Source organism: Globicephala melas, chromosome 2, assembly GCF_963455315.2.
Source record: "Globicephala melas chromosome 2, mGloMel1.2, whole genome shotgun sequence".
Classification (NCBI taxonomy): Eukaryota; Metazoa; Chordata; class Mammalia; order Artiodactyla; family Delphinidae; genus Globicephala; species Globicephala melas.
Window position 1 is genome coordinate 539997 of NC_083315.2, and position 22733 is coordinate 562729.

At 43.9% G+C, this 22733-nt stretch overlaps 1 protein-coding gene across 4 annotated transcripts in view; it reads right to left on the reverse strand.

The window, feature by feature from the left end:
- The window catches only part of ODAD2 (outer dynein arm docking complex subunit 2), a 210928-nt gene that overhangs the window by 136371 nt on the left and 51824 nt on the right, over positions 1-22733 (reverse strand). For all 4 annotated transcript variants that reach the window (XM_030832309.2, XM_060291557.1, XM_060291543.1 and 1 more), the window contains 4 exons: positions 7343-7489; positions 6734-6943; positions 2237-2479; positions 1776-1886 (listed from right to left, as the gene is read on the reverse strand). In XM_030832309.2, coding sequence (XP_030688169.1) covers positions 1776-1886; positions 2237-2479; positions 6734-6943; positions 7343-7489 — 711 coding nt within the window. The remainder of the gene's footprint in view (positions 1-1775; positions 1887-2236; positions 2480-6733; positions 6944-7342; positions 7490-22733) is intronic.

Sequence of the window (22733 nt, forward strand, 5' to 3'; positions counted from 1 at the left end):
TAAAAAATTAATCACTATTTCTAACTGATCCTTAAAATATACTCATATGAGGCATACATACAAGTCAAAGGGAACTCTTGTACGGTGCTGGTGGGAACGTAAATTGGTGCAGCCACTGTGGAAAACGGTACGGAGGTGTCTCAATAAACTAAAAAGAGAACTACCATATGACCCAGCATTTCCACTCCTGGGCATTTATCCAACAAAATAAAAATACTAATTCAAAAAGATACATGCACCCCAATGTTCACAGCAGCACTATTTATAATTGCCAAGAAATGGAAACAACCTAAGTGTCCATCAATAGATGAAGAGATATAGGAGAAGTGATACATGTATATATAATACGTAATGGAATACTACTCAGCCATAAGAAAGAACACAATTCTGCCACCTGCAGCACATGGATGGACTTGGAGGGCATTGTACTGAGTGAAATACGTCAGAGAAAGAGAAATACTGTATGCTATTGCTTACATGTGGAATCTAAAAACTACAGCAAACTAGTGAATATAACATAAAAGAAGCAGACTCACAGATACAGAAAACGCACTAGTGGTTTACAGTGGGGAGAGGGGAGGGGTACCACGGGGTGGGGGGGTGGGAAGCACAGACTCCTGGGTGTGAGACAGGCTCGGGGGTGTATGTACAACACGGGGAAGACAGCCAATATTGTGTAATAACTGTAAATGGAAAAGTAACCGTTAAAATTATATAAAAATTAAAAATAAAAAAGACTATTACATATCCCTGTTACGAGTGAGCTATGTCCCTCAAAACTCAGACGCTGAGGTCCTCACCCCTGTGCGTCAGAATGTGACAGAGGTAATAACAGTTAAATGAGATCATTGTGGTGGGCTCGAATCCAGAACGCCTGGTGTCCTTCTAAGAAGAGGGTATTAGGGCACAGAGGAAGGACCATGTGAAGACAGAGGGAGAATGACAGGGGAACATGAAGACATCCATCTACAAGCCAAGGAGAGATTCCTCAGAAGGAACCAACCCTGCTGACACCTGATCTCAGACTTCCGGCTCCCAGAACTGTGAATAAACAGATTGCTGTTGTTTAGGCCACCCAGTGTGTACAGTTATGGCCGCCCCAGAGAACTCGTGCGACCCTCTGCTGGCTGACCCGAACCCCTCTCTGACTCCATCTTTCTGGCACATTCTCTCACTCTGCACATTCTGAGATGCATTCTTCTAGCAGATCTACTCTAGCTAGGCAGAAGCTGGTGCTGCCAATAGCCAGCCAAGTATGAACTTGTCAAAGCCATCTTTTCTTCCCCTTTACCATTCTAATCTACTTTTTTTGTATACTATGAAACTTGTAACCCACAAAAAGTTAATGAAGATTAAAATCGGCAAATTAATAAAAAGATAAAACAGGAATACGCACACAACACACACACACTCATGCATCTATCTCGTCCTGGTGGGAGATTTATTTCCCGAGACCGCGTGTTTGAATAGGATATATGAAGGCGACACAGAAGCACCACGTACATCCCTGGCTATTTTACACCAAAGTTCCAGCATTTCAGCAGACAGACATGTGAGTGTCTCACAGAATTGTGAGTATCAGACATGCTGGAGCGGATCTCTCTCTGACATTCAGAGGCATCTGCCGTTACCACAGGACAGTGGTTCTCACACCTGTGTGTGCATGAAAGCCCCTAGGGGGATCTTGTTAAAAATGCAGATTCCCGAGCGCCATCCCCGGAGGATGGGACCTCACGAAACAGCACCTTAAACCCCGTGAGGAGGAGCCGCCGCACCTGGTAGATGGCCATGGCGCAGTGCTTCTGCAGCTGCTTATTTTCACTATTCAGCTTCTTTACCAGAGTTTCAATTATCCTTTCAGCTTTGATTGCAGCTCGGTAGTTTTCCTAGGAAAGTAAACTTTAATAGTTCTATATTGCATAAACATGCATAAATGTAAGTGTCTATTCCCACATTTATTAATAACTACACTGAAAAAACTTTCTTAGTAAATAAACACCAAAGTCCAAGTTTAACACACCGTTATAACAATAAGAGAATTTAGTCAGCATTTTCAAAAATATACCATCCAGGTATCAATGTAATTAATTTTCCATTAGTCTGATCTTCTCTTTCAAATAGAAGGGTGACTTCTTAAAAAAAATTCCTTAGCAGTCGTGTTAACCTTAAAAGTTATGTTTCCGCTAAAGAAAGTCAAGGTGAATGAGAGCAAGGGAAGCAGAGCTGGGCTGCATACCTCTGAGGCACATTCCTGCAACGTCCCCACCACCGGGATTAGCATGTTTTCATGAGAAGTCTTCAGTAACCGAGCCAACAAAGGGATGCCCCCAGCTCTACGAATGGCTTCTTTATTCGCGTAGCTCTTACTGCAGCTCCACAGCGCCAGTGCCCCGCAGCGGGCCACCTCCCCATCGTCGGCCTCGTACAGGCTCCGCTCCGCAGGCTCTGTGGCATGCTGACTACAGTCAAGCAGAGCGACCTACGAGAACAGATCAATACAACACAAGCGGGGATCTTCGAGATAAGACTTAACGCTGGGGTGGGATAGGGAGGGTGGGAGGGAGGGAGACGCCAGAGGGAGGAGATATACATATGTGTATATATAGCTGATTCACTTTGTTATAAAGCAGAAACTAACACACCATTGTAAAGCAATTATACTCCAAGAAAGATGTAAAAAAAAAAAAAGTTAATGCTGCCAGGCTGTAGATGACATCGTTTAGGGGAGCACCCACCCTAATAGGAGATTTTGACCTATACAGGTCCCAGTCTTTAATGAGGAGAGTTAGTGCCCTACAGTCACTGGCATATATTTGGGGTGTGAGGTGGACTTCCAATATCTGGCTGTCACAGCTTGCAAAAGAACCTAGGGCCAGCCTGGCTTCAAAAAAAAAAAGACTTAACCCACCCCGCAATCGCTGCAGGGTTGCTACCAAGCTCACCTCCCTCAGAAGTAGGAATCCTCTCAGAAATTAACTTCTGCACCACACAGCAGTCAAAGAAACAGACAGAACCTTCGAAACACCTTCCTCCAGACTTGGAAGCTTGTACATTTCCTTCCCACAGGAATTTAAGCCCCCAAGAGAGTATTTTCTTAATACAGCTCTAACATTTACATTAGTAAGATTTGTAAAGCACACCCCCGTCCCTGCTATCTCAGAAAAGTAGGCTCCCTAAAGCCAGGAGAACTTTCCAGTGAGAGCTGAATGGCCCGAACCAACCAGGCTCTTAAAACCACGAGGCCTCTTTGGAGGACACAGCCCTCCCCCTGCACTGCCGAAACCAACTAAACCAAACGCACAGCAGCCAGGATCCTTTCTCTTCTCGGCAGTAACCAAAGTCACTGAAGCCCTTGAGGGAGAGGCAATTTACATGCATACAGCAGAGTGGCCGGGGAGGACGGGAAGCCAGGCTTCCCAGAGCTGTCTTAATCCCACGCGTAACCGGAGACCAGATCCCATGGATACTGCCCACTGAACCACGGCCACCGTTTAGAAGGCAGTAGCCCGGACTGAGTCACTGATTCCTAACCCCAAACTCCTGGAGAGAGGACCCTGATTTGCATCAGGAGGACACTCATGGTCTAATTAATTATGGCTCAAGGACAGGGTGGGGGAAGACGATGTACACGGCTTCCAGGTAACTACCGGGCCCAGGACAGCAAGACAATGGGTTTGAACACGGGGAAGACGGTTTAAAAGTACCTGTCTATGTACTAGTTATTCCCTCGTTATCTGTACTAAGTCCAAACTCCGCAGCTCTTGGACAAGACTGTGTGAGATGCCCGTGGCCCTCAATCTTCGTCTCTCATGGCTCAGCCCACCTCACCCGAGGTCTGGCCACGTTACACCACTTAGTTTCCAAACATTCAGTGTTGTTTCCCAGCTCTGGGCCTTTACCAACGTGGCTTCATCCTCCTTAAATGCTTTTGCCTGATGTGTCTGCCTGATAGATACCTACTCACCTTTCAAGACTCAAGAAAGGTGACATCTCCTCTCTCCAGCCTCTCTTTTTTTTAAGAAAACGATTATTTAAAAAAATTTTCTATCCTAGTTAATTAACTAATTCATTTAAGTTTTTAAATTTTTCATTGAAGTCTAGTCGATATACAATATTATATTAGTGTCAGCTGTACAACATTCAATAATCCTATAGATTATACTCCATTTAAAGTTATTGTAAAATAATATCTATATTTCCCTGTGCCATACAATATATCCTTGTTGCTTAATTATTTCATACATAGTAGTTTGTACCTTTTAATCCTCTGTATTGTCCCCACCCCCTCCACTCTCCCCAGAGTGGTAACCACTAGTCTGTTCTCTGTATCTGTGTGTGTGTGTTTCGTTATGTTCATTTGTTTCTTGACCCTCCTTCTCCAAGTAGAGTTGATTGATCACCCCCTCTTAGTTCCTCCACTATTCCCAGTACTGACTTCCTCGAACTACCTAATACACTCACCATTATGCTTATATTTTTGCCCATATCCCCGCTGCCCTCACATCCCCACGACCATGAGGCTGTGACATCACTGTGGTCGGGGACATACATTTATTTACACTTATATTTATACTTGGATTCCCACCACCTTGTTCTGCAGATCTACACCTCTAGAGGCATCTGAAATGGTTTTCAGTGAAAGGACTGAGTACGCTCTACATACAGAGGCGCACGTAAACTGGCCTCGGGACTGACGGCCCTGGACGTGCAGTGCTTCCAGCCTGGGTGCACTCTCCCTGCTTGCTCAGGCGTCACACCTTCTGCCCAGTCTTATCGAGCTGCCCCTCCAGAGCCTGAATGCCATCTAGGTGCCCAGACCCCACTGTGGCCAGTGCCCTCCTGCCTGCTCTGATCCTGCCCTTGGTTCCCTTGCTCTGGGGCCATAATCAGCCCACGGCTTCATCTCTGTACTGTGTGATGTCCCTCATTTCCAGTCTTCGTTGGGGACTCTTGCCTGCGTGTTACATACTCCCCCGCAACACACGTACCCAACCAAAAGTGGATCCCCAATCCTGGCTGAGAAGTCAGATGTGTTCCCAACCTAGCAATTTCAAGTTTATCCATTAATGGTCTTTCCTGTTCCTAATTTTGCTATTATTTAAAATTAAATTAAAATGTATGTCATTATTTTGACTACGTGACTGTAACTGTCCAAACTCCAAGGCCCTAAACATGACGCATAAGATGTCCATAAATCACACATCAGGCATAAGTGTTCTGTCTTTCATTCTCATGGAGTAGTTTCGGTGGACAGCCATGTCAGCCTACCATACGATTTCATTATTTAAGCAGGACAATGATAATCACAGTAATAATTACTTTCCCCCCAACGTTTTATTATGAAAATTCTCAAACACACACAAAGGCTGAAAGAATACAGCAACGTCCACATACTCACCACCTGGATTCTATAATTCACATTCTTCCACGTCTGTTTTATCACATAGCTAACTATCTATTCACCCATCTATCCAGCCATAAGTCCACCTTGTTTTTGAGGCAAATGATTATAAGGTACAGTGCTCTACAGATTACAAGTGGATACAGTGAACACACAGAACCTCTTTCAGTAAATTTCTGAACGTGTTTCACTGTGTACGTATTCACATTAAATCCATATGAACTCGATAGATATTTATTAACTGTTTATATGTGTGAGGTCCTGGGCGAGGTGCTGAGGAGGACACTAGGATGAATAAGACACGTCTCTCATCTTCAGGAACCTAAAGTAGGGAAGTGGTGACAATCCAGCGTGATAAAAGCCGTGGAAGCGACTCAAGATCCAGTGAGGATACAAACGCGCTTCCATACTGCACTGCATGAAGGTCCCTCCTGCCGTGGCAGGGGCACTGAGCCTGCTTCTTTCTTTCAGCGATAGTTATTGAAATAATCATTTTTTCTGAACATAAACGTAACACACAGCAAACTGGCAAATGTAGAAAAGTAGGAAGGAAATGTGGTGGTCATTTCTGAGAAAACCCCTGATGAACAATTTTGTGTATTTATTTCAAGTGATTTTTCTGTACTTGTTAGCTCTGGTCTTTAAAAGTTGGGATCATGGGTATCATCAGTTTTTAATCCTGTTATGATTTTGTATAATATTAAACATTCCCTGTTACTATGTAAACTTCCAAAACACAATACTGACAGCAGCCAGTGGACACTTCTTGTGGATATGATGCCTATTATTTTACTAACCTCACACTGTAAAACATGCTGTTTTCAGCTGTCACTCCTCTAAGTAGCAATGAGATGAGTGAGTGCCTGCAGCTCTGACTGTCTCCATGGAGGACACCTCCTCATAGTGAGGTCACCACGGCAGAGGACACGGGCTACCAGACAGTGTTCCAGTGCAGAGGGTCTCACCACCCTCTCTTTTTTTTTTTTAACTTTTTATTTTATACTGGAGTAGAGTTGATTAACCATGTTCTGATAGTTTCAGACTGAGTGAAGTAAGTCACCACCCTCTTACCGACGCTGCCCACACACACGAGTGTATCCCTACCTATGGGATACGTAAAAGTTACTTCTATTTGTTTAAGTTTGTATTTCTTTGAAAAGTGAGGTTGAACATGTTTTCTGGCTACTTGCCAATGTAAATACACAAAAATAATTTTCAAGGACACGTTACACAAAAAGAAGATTCCCAGAGCACGCCCAGTGGTTATTTGATATCCGGGAGGAGCCGGGAAGGACGGCGGGGTGCCCGCTGCCCTGAGTGGTACTTACTCACCAGTTTGGTGATGCCCCCATGGCGTCTCACCGCCCGCCAGGCTCTCCTAAACTTGGCGACGTTCGCAATTGTCTCAGCTGCCAAACATTTCAGGCTCTTATGTGGAGAGTCAAGAATATTAACCATGACTGGCAAGCCCCCAAGGTCAACAATATTACGTCTGATTTGAGGATTATGGCTGATTTCCTTCAGGATTTTTAACGAACCAATCTAAACGAGAAGAAGAAGTTATAGATGAATGGGTGCTTAATACGTAAGCAGTGCTATATTCTTTAAAAATTCCAAGCTACCTAAAATCCTTCCCCAATTAAGTTTTTTAAGGGAACAGTTTCTATTCCCAGGTGTTACACATATCCCCCCGCATTTTCCTTCAATTAAGTAAACAAACGTTCATCATTTAAGAAGCACACGCTAATGGAAAAGAGCCAAAAGAGAAGGAAGAAAAGCAGAGAGTTGACAAGAGCAGCTAATAGCTAATAGCAGAAGCGGGTTGTCAGTAATCATAAAGACAAGAAACAAGCAGCAGGAAGGGCAGACGCCCAGCACTGAGAAGAGAAGCAGGTGAAGGCGTGAACGAGGCTCCTCGTCCACCGTGAGCCAGCCACTCACCTTACATTTGACTTCATCTGTCTCAAGTAAGTTTATTAAAACTTCAAGGCCTCCAACATCCCTGATCGCCAACTGGCAGGTCTCTTGCGCTAAGTTGAAGTCCTGCATGCAACACAATGCGATCACTGTAGCCGTCTGATTTCCTCCCTGCAAAGACGCAAGGCCACAGGAAGGTTAAATAAGCTCACACTCCCATGGAAATTTGCTAAAGGGTGATGAATCCATGAGCCGGGAAGTGCGTGACCCCATACACAGCATATTCAATTCTTTTTCCTCCGAGTGGATTATAATTTGTTAAATGAATCACGCAGAGCTGAAGCCCAAGAAAGCTGCGCAGGGCGTCATAAGATATTGCTCCAGTCGAGAGTCACCACGGAAAGGTGGTCTGCCTGCTTTCAACAGCTGCGACATTAGGTGGCATTACGATATTAAATAGAGCCGGGGGCGAGCCCTGAGAGATGGTCTGAGGAACGTGAGTTTTATGTGGAGGTAACAGGCAGTCCCTGAACTGTGTACTCTGCAGCGCAAACCGTGTCTGAAAATTATTCTTACACGTGTACACAGAACAGTCTGGGACAGAGGAAACCTGGGGAAGGCAAAGCCACGTGGGAAGCAGCGCAGCCGTCCACACGGGGACCGAGCGTCAGTGGAGTGAGGGCGTGGGGCTGAGAAAGACAAGGTAGTTCCATTAGACCCGGGGACCTACCGATGGCTGGACTGAGGGAGAAGAAAGACCGCTTCACTGTCGCGAACGCGACGCTGGCCCACCAGCATGCAAGTCAGTGTCTGTTTAGCCAATCACCACAAGTGAAGAGCAGTGGGGAATTGCTTTTTAGAGAAATCCAAGAGATTCAAAAATTCGTAGTGATTGATCGGTGAACCAGGCCTGCCAGGAAATTAACTCAGAATTCACTGCAGGAATTCTTAAGCAATGTCCCCTGATCATGAACGCTTCGAAAAGCTTCGAAGCACACAGCATAGTACGCATTGCTTGTACTGCTATTGAGAGTGGTTGGTAAATAAGAGTCCCCAAAATAGTTCATAAGGCACAAAAGCAACATTTCTAATGGAGCCAAGAATAAACTATTTTTGTAAAAGGTGTTCATAAACGACAGCCCTGGATTTCTACCTCAAAACATAGTAGCAATGGCCTCGAATAAACCTCTTTTTTGAGGGAAGACACCTTCAAATTATATTTATCATCATTTGCAAATCATTACTTTATATTGCTATATATTACATACGTGTGTATGCAGATAGACAGACTGAGCACAAAAAATGGAAACTATCTTCAAGCTACCCACCCCCTCCTTCACATCACACAAATGCGCACATGCCAATCCTCTGTGAATTCAACACAATATGTTTCTTTTAACATAAGAAACTAAAGTGGGATCAGTAGAGGGTGAGCATCAGCAAGTGAGGAAGGAAACGCTTAGGCTCAGACTTCCTACTAACTCCTTTCCAGAACATTCCTTCCACTTCTCTAAAAATGCTATGAGCGCCATTTCTGCTTTCATTCTAACTTTCCCTCTGGGTACTCTAGGCTGTCCTCCATATTCAAGATTAAGTTTAGAATGACCAGAGCCTTAATTCTGTTACTTACATTTAAAATAGTAAGTTTTGTTCTTATAGCTTTTAGCATCTTTTTCTCGATATCAAGAGAAATTTCAACACCACCAATGTCCCCACAGTGGGTTTTAAAACATAACGCAATACACCCTCTGTCACTGCTGTCAGACACGGGATCCCACATGCCAGCACCTCTTAGAAAAAGGTAGATATTTTGTAAACCATAAGGAAGAATCTAAGTGCTAACCATAATTAATTAAGGAAAATAATACAGAAAAAGGAAAAGCAAAGAAAATAAGGGAAACAAGGCTCTTTTTCTGAATTTAAATGGAGAAAGGAGGCAGAAGGATCCTCCCGGGGCACCTGCAGGAACAGAGGTGGGCTCCTACATGAAAGGTTTGAAATGGAAGCCGAGGGCCTCGGGTCGAGCGGGCTCTTGAGCCGGCGGCTGCAGACTCAAGCAAAAGCAGGAGGCGAGAAGTCGTCCAAAAGCACTTCCGCCCCCCAGGCCACTCCCTGGACAGGGATGTTCTGTCCTGCCGTTCTCGGTCGCACGTAATGGAGGACCTTCTTGACCCCTATGCCTGCATTCTAGTTTCTGTGATGATAGCACTTTTCTACTTAGACGCTCAGCACAAGCTTTGCTTCCGAGTTCAAGTGCTTTTCATTTGTCTCTCGTAGACTATTTCCACCTTTTGAGTTTTATTACTGACGCTACAACTGACGACATACATTTTTAAAAGCCATGTAACTGCAGCTGATGCCCGAAAGGTAAGGCCCTGTATTTTGCTGAATTATCTCTAGGCCAGTTTTGAAGCCAAATGATGGAAAATTTACATTTATCATTAAGAGGTTAGATCCTTATAGAAAAAATATTTTTTTCTGTAAATCATCAGCTTTTCTGAAAATCTGGAAACATAGTCATAGGCTTGAGGGATTTTTTTTAGAACAGGTTTTTATGAGGGAAAGTTAGTTTTTCCACATTTCAGGATTTACTTCTACTCTTGTCACTGACCACACTCCCCAAAGGATTATAAATCTTTCAGAATGAATACCAGCGGATGGGAGCCAAAATATTCAATGTACAGAGCCACAAATGTTAGCCAGTTGCTATTCTTTAAATACCAGCGGTGTCAAAGGATTTTCAAATGTCCGTTCTACTTTGAGCAGATGCCATAAACATCTTACTGAAGAGAAGTAGTACAAATACACGAATATGCCCCTTTTCAATTAAATCTCCCCTGAGAATGCAATTAGTTGCCAATACTTATCTTCACATTTTATCACGCATTTGCATTTGTGAGGTTTTAAGAGCTGGAGAAAAACGCAGTAAAATATTATTTTACTAGCTTCTGAAGGGTTTTGAAGAACGCTTCCAATAAGCTTTTCTACGTCTTGAATTAATGCAATTCTTTTGCTAGCTGTCGTCCATCCCCTGCTGCTTCTCAGACATCTCCAGGCTCCACCGGCCTTAGGATAGTTTACCAGCTCAGGTTCCTTTCCATGACCAGGAGGCCGACGTCCGTGGTTGCAATCACGCTTCAAACATGCCGAGATCAGGCGAATGCTGCTTTCTCTCACTTTTCTCAAAATTTCTTCTTAAAAGATGAATAGAGGACATTTTAAAAAATAATGTTTTTCCTGGATTTAAATAAAATCTTTGAAATAAAGAAGTATTACCCTATCCAGTACAGAGAGTAAACCCCTCCCCTTACTGCTGATAAGGAAGAAATAAACATGACTAAGCTGAGATGAAGCATGTATTCAAGAGTAAAACAGGGAGAAAGCTGCCTGAAATCACTTCTGTATTCTTTCATTCAACAAATTTGCTTCCTATTTACTTAACTATTTGTCGAGTCCGATGCCAGGCCTTAGAGACATCCTGGTAAACAAAAACAGACGTGGTCTTTACTTTTATGGAGCTCACAGTTCAGTGGCGAAGAGCGATTTTAATTTTTTAAAGCCCATCCCAATAAACGGAAATTTAAGTCCAAGAGGTACCAGGAGGGAGAGGGGCAGAGGGCCAGGGACACCCACACGGGGGCTTTGAGGAGAGAAGCCTGCGCGGAGGTCCGCACGGGAGGAGGGGCCGGCGCGACGGAAGGAGCGGGTGCGGCCACGTGGCGGAGGCCAGGAGGAGGCCGGCGGCCCAGGTGAGCGGAAAGGCCAGGCGGGCCACACGACCTGCTGGGCCAAAGGCCAGGCTGAGCACTTTCGCCTTTAGTTTTCAACAGACAGAAAATATTCAAGGGTGGCTGGTCTGGGTGGAAGGAGAGGGCTAACGGGAGCTGACTACATTCTTAACAGATCCCTCTGGCTGCACAGGCCCCTGGCTGGAGCCGGCCAGCGTGGACAGGTGAGACCACTCCGATTACCACAGGAACCCGGAGCAGGGGACAAGGGGCTGGCAGGCCGAGGTGACCCATCATGTGCTCGAGTAACTCGGTTCCTAAAAGGGTGCCAGAAGCTAGGAGGTGGCAGTGCGATGGCAAGCACGCTCACAGGGCCCTCCTTCCGGGCGTCCTGTCGGACCCAGTGACACAGGATGGCAGGCGGAGGTGCAATGGGGAACAGAGGTCTCCTTCTCTTGTTCCCCACTGTCTGCAGTCAGGGGGCAGCGGGTGAGACCCGGTGAGGTGACACAGCCATCACAGCCGTCCAGCTGGCTTTCAATGTTCTCAGCATTTTTTCCTCCAAACATGCCACTCATAGAGCAAGAGCCGTGAACCCTGCCAACGACTGTTTATTAATGATGACAGAGGGGCTGGCGCCCGGCGCAGAGCTTGGCTCAGAGATGCTCTTCATCTCTCAGGAGTAGAAATGGTAAAGAGTCAGAGCTCCAAGTGAGTGGCATGGAACCACGTAAGTCAAGCTAGTAAAATATATTGCTTGGCCTTCGGTTTATTTGCAAGCCAATTTTATGCTGATAATTCAGCACTCATAAACCTAGGGCTCAAGAGATGAGACCAGGAGGAAACTCCAAGGAAAAAGAGAAGATGCTGTTCCAGAAGAAAGAAGAAATTAGACTCAGATTGTTGGATTGCAGGCTGGCTAAGAATTATTATTATTTTTTTAAATCAGGAACGGGTAAGGAACAATTCAAGGATTCCCTACACATTCTTTTTAAACCACCATGGAACATTTACAGAAATTGATGATCTACTGGAATGTTACTGCAATGATGAAAAATTTGTAGGAAATATAATAGTCTTTCTAAAAAGATTCAGAAGAATGAACTGAATAATTACGATAATTAATAAAAATATCTCAGTAAAGTGACTGGATACGAGGGTAACTGGATATTCAAAAGTGAGTAACCCTCCATACACTAAGAATAACAAATCAAAATATGTAATTTGATAAAAGTTCCCATCCCAGTATTGGCAAAATAATAATAGTAAAAATACCTAGAAGTGAATCTCACAGGAAATGTGTTGTAAATATATGGGGGAAAAGCTATTAAGTTTTACTGAAGTATACAAAAGATTAAATAAATGAATGGTCATACCATGTTCCTGAATAGGATAATTCAGTGTTATTAAAATTGCAATTTATCCAGAAATAATTTATAAATTCATGTAAGTCAACCAAAATCCCAACAGCATTTTTTAGATTTTTTTTTAATTTGATTCTCAAGATGATCTGGAATGGAAAATATGCAAAAAGTAATTTTAAATATTTTAAGAAAACTCTCTGGCCAATCAAATACTAAAATATACCAAAGCTATAGTAATTAAACAGCAATGGAACGTCCAAATAAATCAATGTAACAGAGAAAGATCTGGAAACAAGCTCTTAAAAGTGAAATGACAATATTTGATAAAAGTAGCATCTCCAATCACTGGAGGAAAGAATGGGGAAGCCAGTCATCTGGCTTTGACATATGACAAGCAGAGAGGAATTATTTGCACATAAAAAACAAAGGATTAATTTTCATCAAGAATCAAAAGACAACCACATAGGAAAATAGGCAAGGTATACAATACAATGGATACTTGACGTATGAAAAACTTTATGAACCTCACTAGCAATGAGGAATAGGTAAATTCACATAAGATACATTTTCCCCCTATTAAACAAACCAAAAAACCTCCTGCAGATTAGAATTTATAACGGTTAATCTCAATCCTAGGTGAGCAACTTTAATACCCTGGGGAGATTTTAAAGACCATCAATGCCCAGACCCCATTCCAAACCAATTCAATTAAAACTTCCATGAGTGGTACCTGGGCACCAGGGTCTTTGTTTTGTTTTTAAGAGCTGGGCTGATTTCACTCTGTATCCGAGGTTGAAACCTTTGGTATGTTACTGATAGAGTGTAAACTGATGCTTGCTTTCTGTAGGGAGTATCAAAAAAATTTTTACATAAACCAAGCTTGGTTGATCACTTTTCACTATTTCCCTCTGAAATAAAAAAAAAAATTAATGCAGTACTTAGACTTCACTGTGCATATATTCTTTTTCTTAACACAACTCTACTGAGGTATAACTGACATACAAAAATACTGCACACATTTGATGCACACAAGTTGATGAGTGTGAACATATGCACACACCTGTGAAACCAGGACCACAATCAAGACAATAAACATACCCCTCGCCTCTCAAAGTTTCTTATACCTCCCCCTTTTTTGTCTGTTAATAACACTTAACGTGAGACCTGCCCTCTTAAATTTTGTAAGTGCACAAACAGCATTATTAACTATAGGTACTGTGTCGTATGGCAGATCTAGAGCTTATCCATCTTGCATGACTGAACTTTTATACCCATTGAACGACTGCCCGTTAGAACTATCGACATTCGAAATGTGCATACTCTTTGACCCAAGCAATTCCATTTCAAAGAATCCATCCTACGGAAACAGTGTACATATCCAAAGCATATGTAAAAATATTTGCTGTGGCATTTCTGTAATTACATGATTTGGGGAGACAACCTAAAAACTTATCAATAAGGGAACTGTTAAATAAATTACTGATTTATGTATAATGAAATACTATGGGGCAATTAAAAGGAGTAAGGCTGATATGAAAGATCACCAAGACATAGCATTAAATACAAAAGGTACAATGTAGAATCCCAGTCTGACTTCACTTTACGTATAAAAATCACAAATGTGTATGTGTACAAACAAACATGTGGAAGGGGGCTTTCACTTTTATTCCTTTGCATGGCTTGAATAATTACGATGAGCATATGTTAATGCATTATGTTAGAATACTTTAATATTTTAAATACAGAAGAGAGTAAAGGATAGACCAGAGGAGGAACACAAGCTTCCGCTACGCTCTGTGTGTCACAGAAGCATCAGGAGGCCGCAGCCAGCCAGACCAAGAGCTGGGTTAGGGTCCACAGCCCTTGTCAGCAGGAATCTCAAAGGCCAGCGGACCAAAAAGGGACAAAAGATTTATAGACATATATAAAATGAAACATCATTTATACCAAATCTGGTACCTCTTACTCCTCGACCCTTATGCTTAGAAATTCTTCAGCATGCAAACTTCTGTAACAGGACTTGAATATGTGTTTTTAAAACAAAAAGTAAAGCAGCCTAGTGCACTATATAAATTGGGAACTAGGCAAAGCTTCTTTTCTCTATTTAGCCTCTCAAATAAATTTGGGGGGAAAGCATGCTTCGAGGAATAAAAAGTATTTTTGTTGCAAATACATCAGGCAACAAGTTCCCTGAAAAGATCTATTACATTTTCAGATCATTACATTAAATTGCCTTAGATATCAACATTCTTTATCGTCAGAAATCTTAATGAGTAGCTAGACAGCAGTGAGAAGGCTCTAATTATGCTCTAGCTGGACTAGTTAATAGTATGTGTCCATGAAGAAGTGAATGGAGTTAAAGCTTAACAGCCCAGAGATTTTTCATATGGTCATTTTTCAGCAGTTAAGTTGATGTGGTCATATAATGCTGGCTAGGGGAGGTATACACTGTTACGATTCAATAGTGTATTTATCATAATCATCTAATTATCTTTGCTTTTTCTCTACTTCTCTTTATTTATGATAGCCAAGCGGCAAAGCGAATTTAAAGCTCGGAACTGAAAACAAGTTACTGTTGTATTTGTAGAGCATGGATTCCCCTTTGGAGGTGAGGTCCTCCATCACTCCCACCATCTCCTCTGTAATAAAAATAAAAGAGGACTAATCCTTTCTTAGTGGGCATTATAAACATACAAGTCACACACATCTGAATAAGTAAAATTCTTATTTAAGAAAATGTAAGTGCAGACTCTACTGAGTAATTTCATTAGAAGATGGAGTTTAAATATCTTCTGATTAGTAACAGATAATTTGTTTTCAGTACAAAATTCCTCCTACTCTTTTTGTCTTAGAGACTATTTTTAAAATTAACTAGATCAGTGTAACAACATATGTATTAACTTAAAGCTTGTTTCTCGGGAAAGTGGTTCTAATTTTCCTTTTTAACTACTGGAGTTCATCTGGCTGCGTAAGCAGTAACCGTTGTTTTCCAGTTTTGAAAGATTCTTCTTAACAATAATAACACTGCACTATCGCATTTTTCTCCATCTTTTTAAGTAAACACCTGGTGCCCTCTGCTACTGCCTCCCAAACGCGGAATTCCTCGGTGAAGAAGTGTGCTCCACGTGTAACTAGCCTCTGACTCAAACAGGAGAGAAAACAGGAATGTGAGGCCTTCAGGCACCCTGAGCCCTGAATTTCTGGACAGAGGGACAGACTAACCAGGCAACGAGCAGTAAGCAGAGGCCCCTGGATGCCTTCCCGGCTCACAGCCACCTTCTGTGTGGCCTGGAGCAAAGTATTTCTCAGCTTTTCCACCAACGAAACAGGATCGCACGACCTGCCACTCCATACCCCAAACCCACGTAATGGGAAAGCAATTAATTAACTGTAGTTGATTGCAAAGTACATCAAATTCCTCTGAAGAAAAACCATATAACTCCCAATTACCACTTAGAAGAACCCCTTAACCAATTAAGGTCGTGCGCGAGTGTGCGTGTGTGTGCGTGTGTGTGTGTGTGTGTGCGTGTGTGTTTTAAGCAGTTCGTGGGAGATCATGAAGGAACCGAGTCCCACAAAAGCAGTCTTAAACAAAGGTTTTCAAGTCTGAAAATGTCTTTGCCAAGACTGCCCCTCCAGAGAGGAAATCCAAAACATTCCAGGAAGCGAGCCTGGAAAGTCTCTTCAGAAGCCTCCAGGGATTCCTGATGTGACTGTCTTCTAGATGTCACTCTGAAGTAGAGCCCTGTCACTGCTGAGCTGGGGCACCACCAAACACCTTCACTTCTCATGGCCTGAGAATTCTGAGTTTGTGGATACGTAACAGAAGTACTAGCAAGGTCCCTGACTCACGAGAAAGGTGAAATCAACACAGGTTTGATCACACAGTGTAAATCAGTGAGGCACTACCCCTCACCAACACACAGTGGATGGGGGGAGAGGATTAATATGTGATGCCCCTGCCACCGTGATCATAAGCTGAAACTCAGCAGTCCACGCCAGCCACTCTCCACTGACTGACCTGTGTTCAGATAACATCATCACCCGTCTAGAGCTTGAAAACAAAGTTTGCCCCAATATCATACTCCAGGCTGATACCACATTTCTGAATTTACATTAAAAAGCCCATCTTTCCAGTCTTCATACCTGGCCTTCCCAGCGTTAGCACGTAGGAACATTCAGTTGGAGGGAAAATTACTTTAAAAGTAAACGTTTTTCTCTTTTTGCTTCAAACTTTCCTAACTATTTATCTTCCTTTAATTAATCTTTTTAATCCATTAACTGGTTGCATAAAATTACCAAATAAGATGTTACTTTAAGATTAAAAAAAAAGGCAAATGAAGCAATCTACTTATAAGATGGCAAACTAATATTTAAAGGAAGACTGACCATTTAACATAAATATTTTGATCCATAAACACTGCCTTAGTTGTATGTGATAACTCAAGTGAGAGACAGCTACTTTCTGATTAGCTTTTAAGAGGCACATTCAATCATGAATTTAAAAAAAAACACAAACATGCCCACCTGCTCCACACTCCTTCCTAAGCCCTTCATTCCTCTGGGTCCCAAAATGGTAGCCCCATTTCTAATGAATAATTGGAGCTTCAATCCTTTATTTCCAACTATTGTACCGGCCTTTGTATTTGGACATTTCACTGTCTTCAACTCAAGCTGCCCCAAACCAGACCCCAAGGACACTGCCCTATTCCAAGTCCCCAACACACTCTATCAGGGCAACACGTCACTGGCTTCTGGTCTTCTCACTGGGATTCATTTTGCAAACCACCTGCTGCTGAACTCAGCTTTCGAAATGAATGCTTTCCTCTTCCTGCTTCCCCAGGTGGGGAGGTGGTACACCTGGGGAAGTGGCCCCAGGGGTGAACCCTGGATTCCTCCATTACTGCCGCAAGTACTCAGGAATGAGCCCAGCCGAGCGAAGCGCTTCTGAGTAGGGGCAGACCTCCCCAACGCCGCTTGCTAACAGTATCCCAGCTGAGCCTGGAGCCCACGGTGCAGACAGCTTATCCTCAAGTAACAGCCCTAAGAAATGCCTAAAGCGGAGATAAAGCATGATTCTAGACCCAGCCTCTGAGATCCCTTCGAACTGCCTGAAACCTCACCAACCATTTTCTAATCTCCTCAATCTTCTCTTGGATTTCCTGATCCTATAGTATTAAATTCCATACGCAATCTACCTTCAAACCACATAGAAATGGATTCCAGCAGGCTTTCAACTATGGGTCCAGAAATTCATTCTTCAGTTTAAGGATACTTACACTAAGGTGCATGAAATGCAGATCTACTTATAATTATGACCTTTCAACATTTTATCTCGTGTTACTAAAGAGTACCTATTTACATTAAGAATAATATTAGGATACTTGTGATGAAGAAACCCACCATTTCCAAACAACAAAAAATCCTCCAACTCTCCTCCTATTTCACAAAGGGGTTCTACATTTGTGATTTAGAAGTGAGTGAAACTTACTGTATTTTTAGAGAGACTCACAGTATTAGTGTGGGGTGCACGCCTTAACAACTGTCTTGCCCAATCGCTGGGATGGATACAAAGCAAAATATTTTCATTGCAAGATTTTGAAGCAACCATGGACAGGGGAGAAGATAATATCCACATAAAGCGGGCAAATGCAGCAAGGAAACAGTATGTCTACAAAGAGAAGGGGGGCAGGAGAAGGTGGGGAAAGACATCAACAGCAGAGGGAACAGAACGACTCAGGCTCAGAGGGAGGAAAAGCTGCTCTGAAGGACCTGAGAGCGAAGGACAGCCGGGCCCCTCGGGAGCCTTGTTCTGTCACCATCCCTCCTGAGGAGAGGATGGACAGTCCTGTGTTTACTAGCAAGACAGCCTGCAAGACACAGAAATGAGTTTAGTACGGTCTCCCCACTCAAGGAGCAGCTGATAAGACAGACAAGCTGTACTGTGATAAGTAGCAGAAGGTAAGCGCAGAGGGCAGCGGAATAAGGAGTTTATTACTTCATTCAGAATTAGGGTACAGAGTCATCGGCTGTGTGGGGAAACAGAAGTTGGAAGGTTGGTGAGTAAAAATGCAGAGTATCCATTAGTTTAAAAATTAAATTGTGTTCTAAAACTCCAGATTAAAAGCATATATACAGATGCAAAACTTGCAAGTTGAAATGAACATATGTCAAAGCCAAATGATTGCAGACTAAGTCCCTTTATGATATGCCAAGACCTGAGCTCATAGCTCTGGATAAATACCAAGCTGTGTCATTCATCGGCTTGTTTGGGTATTAATGAACGCATCAAAAGTTTTCAACAATCACAGACATTGCTGCACTTGGAAAACGGTAAGTGGAGAGTCAGGTCAACGTGAACATTTCTCTGCTGGTTGAAATCTACATTTAAGGCATAATTTTGTAAAGTACAATGTCAGGTGTATTATTTTGAGATTACCTAGAGACATTCAATTTTGCATTTCATAGACTTTTCATATCCTTTTGTGTCTCCACAGAAAAACATTTACCTGTGTTGAAAATCCTGAAATCATTTGTAGATATACTTTTTCTTTTATTGGCTATGTTAAGAATATTTACCTGTGGGAATTATAATAATTCCAAGCAATTTACTGTCTGGCCAAAAGTATCACATTTGCACAAGATTTACTGATGGGTAACTTGTGCAAGCTTGAGTAGCACTTCATCAATACATGCTTTCCTCAGCTGTTCTGGGACAGCAACAGGGCATCCCTTTTTGACCCACCATTATATGGATTTATCCTAAATAGCTGAAAAACGCAAGACCGTGATTCAATAATGAGACTACCACGAGACACTCTTAGCCGTGTTCACGGAGAAGGTATTGTGGAGAATGCTGCACGCCACCTACCCACTGTCTGCCCCATTAAGTCCTCGGGGAGAAATTCTTTCTGCTCTTAGCACCAGGATCAGTTACACTCACTGGCAGGTGGGCTGTTTTTACCTTATGGTGGAGAGGCCCTCACTGTATTAACTCACTGTCTTTCTGCCTTTCTCTGGTTGCTAGAATCTTAAAGCAAAGCTGAGGACCACCTGTGTGGGTGGTAAAGCCTCCCCACCTCACGCTGTCTAGAATAACAACATGCAACAGTAACAATTACCATTGCCAACAGGTGCTGAGCCCCTGGTGCCAAAGCACTTATGTGTGTCAGGTTTCATTTAATATTCAGAGTAATCCTAAAATGCGGGCTCTTCTATTTTGCCACCTTGACCAATGAGGAAACCAAAGCTCACAGAGGCCCGCCAGCACCCCAAGGCCGCTGAGCCAGGGGGTGGCAGAAACCCGACTCAGCTGACGTCTTTCTGACACTGGAGGTCACGCCTCTAACTCTTCATTATTCTGCCTCCTGGCCTGGCCGATGCTTCGGCCCCCTTTGGCTCTTTATTTCCTTTTACTAATGAAATTAAGTTAATAGACCAAAATTCTTTGCGTCAACAGCAGGGCTCTTCCAAACCTTCTTCCAAAGGCCATGTCTGAGCCCCAGTGCCTGTCTGGCTCAAGCGCTGGATGACAGAGATCTCGGCTGCCAGTTTTTCCCCAGAGGACATGCGCTTCATGAGTAGAGGCTATGGGCAGCCCTGTGGCTCGGGAAAGGTCAGGTGGGTCTCCTGAGTCTGGACTTTGCTGCCGCGTGTGCTGGGCTGGCCACTGCGCCGACTGGGTGGTTTGTGCACAAAGACGACTGCCGAGGCAGAGGCAGGGGCAGGATCACAGGGATGGAACGCCAGCCTATGCTCCCTCCACACGAGTGTTTCCAAATTCTGACAGATATGAATCTTCCAGATTCCGGAATGAGAAACTGGAATTCCCAGAAATTCTCAGGAATTCCTGAAATCATGTTATTTCATATTTGTTCCTAAATTTTATTTACATGTTACTAAATAATAATGATGACCATAATAGTAAATTATTTCCATAAAAAACAACGAACCATTTATTTATGATAGAGATGCTAAAAATTTCAGAGGTTTTCTGTAAAAAAAACTATATATTGCAATAACATGTAAAAATGATCGCCACCTGTTATCTGGTAACAGAAAACATTAGGAGAACATTAACACAAAATAAGGGCTAAATAAAAGCCATTTTAGGGCTTCCGGGAAGATGGCGGGAGAGTAAGACGCGGAGATCACCTTCCTCCACACAGACACACCAGAAATACATGTACGCGGGGAGCAGCTCCCACACCAACACCTACCTAATGCTGGGAGAAGACCTCACACCTCCCAAAAGGCAAGAAACCCCCCACGCACCTGCGTAGGGCAAAAGAAAAGAGAATAAACAGAGACAAAAGGATAGGGACGGGACCTGCACCAGTGGGAGGGAGCCGTGAAGGAGGAAAGGTTCCCACACACTAGGAGCCCCTTCGCGGGCGGAGACTGCGGGAGGCGGAGGGGGGAGCTTCGGAGCTGCAGAGGAGAGCGCAGCCACAGGGGTGCGGGGGGCAAAGCGGGGAGATTCCCGCACAGAGGATCGGGCCGACCGGCACTCACCAGCCGAGAGGCCTGTCTGCTCACCCGCCGGGGCGGGCGGGGCTGGGGGCCGAGGCTCGGGCTTCGGTCGGAGCGCAGGGAGAGGACTGGGGTTGGCGGCGTGAACACAGCCTGAAGGGGTTAGTGCGCCACGGCTGGCCGGGAGGGAGTCGGGGAAAAGTCTGGAGCTGCCGAAGAGGCAAGAGACTTTTTCTTCCCTCTTTGTTTCCTGGTGCGCGAGGAGAGGGGATTAAGAGCGCTGCTTAAAGGAGCTCCAGAGACGGGCGCGAGCCGCGGCTAACAGCGCGGACCCCAGGGACGGGCGGGAGACGCTAAGGCTGCTGCCGCCGCCACCAAGGGGCCTGTGTGCGAGCACAGGTCACTGTCCACACCCCCTTCCGGGGAGCCTGTGCAGCTCGCCACCGCCAGGGTCCCGGGATCCAGGGACAACTTCCCCGGGACAACTCACCGCGCGCCTCACGCTGGTGCAACGTCACGCCGGCCGCAGGCCCGCCCCGCCCTCCGTGCCCGTCCCTCCCCCCCGCCCTGAGTGAGCCAGAGCCCCCAATCAGCGGCTCCTTTAACCCCGTCCTGTCCGAGCGAAGAACAGACGCCCTCCAGCGACCTACACGCAGAGGCGGGGCCAAATCCAAAGCTGAGCCCCGGGAGCTGTGCGAACAAGGAAGAGAAAGGGAAATCTCTCCCAGCAGCCTCAGGAGCAGCGGATTAAAGCTCCACAATCAACTTGATGCACCTGCATCTGTGGAATACCTGAATACACAACGAATCATCCCAAATTGAGGAGGTGGGCTTCGAGAGCAAGATCTATGACTTTTTCCCCTTCTCCTCTTTTTGTGAATGTGTATGTGTATGCTTCTGTGTGAGATCTTGTCTGTATAGCTTTGCTTCCACCATTTGTCCTAGGGTTCTATCCATCCATTGTTTGTTTTTTAATAATTAATTTTAATAACTTTATTATACGTTACTTTCTTTTTCTTTCTTTTCTTTCTTTCCTCCATTCCTTCCTTCCTTCCTTCCTTCCCTCCTTTACACAACGAATCATCCCAAATTGAGGAGGTGGTCTCTGAGAGCAAGATTTATGATTTTTCCCCCTTTACCTCTTTTTGTGAGGGTGTATGTGTATGCTTCTAAGATTTTGTCTCTATAGCTTTGCTTCCAACATTTGTCCTAAGGTTCTATCCATCCCTTTTTTTTCTAAATAATTATTTTTTAATTCAATAACTTTATTATACTTTATTATATTTTACAGTATCTTCTTTCTTTCTTTTTTCCTTCCTTCCCTCCTTCCTTCCTTCCTCCCTCCCTCCCTTTCTTTCCTTCTTGCCTTCTCTCCTTCTTTTCTTCTTTCTTTCTTTCCTTCTTCCTTCCTTTCCTTCCTTCCCTCCCTTCTTTCCTTCTTTCCTTCTTTCTTTCTTTCATTCTTTCTTTCTTTCTTCATACTTCTACTAATTCTCTCTACTTTTTCTCCCTTTTATTCTGAGCCGTGTGGATGAAGGGCTCTTGGTGCTCCAGCCAGCAGTCAGGGCTCTGCCTCTGAGGTGGGAGAGCCAACTTCAGGACACTGGTCAACAAGAGACCTCCCAGCTCCACATAATATCAAACGGCGAAAATCTCCCAGAGATCTCCATCTCAACACCAGCACCCAGCTTCACTCAACGACCAGCAAACTACAGTGCTGGACAACCTATGCCAAAAAAATAGCAAATCAGGAACACAACCCCACCCATTAGCAGAGAGGCTGCCTAAAATCATAATAAGTCCACAGACACCCCAAAACACACCACCAGACGTGGACCTGCCCACTAGAGA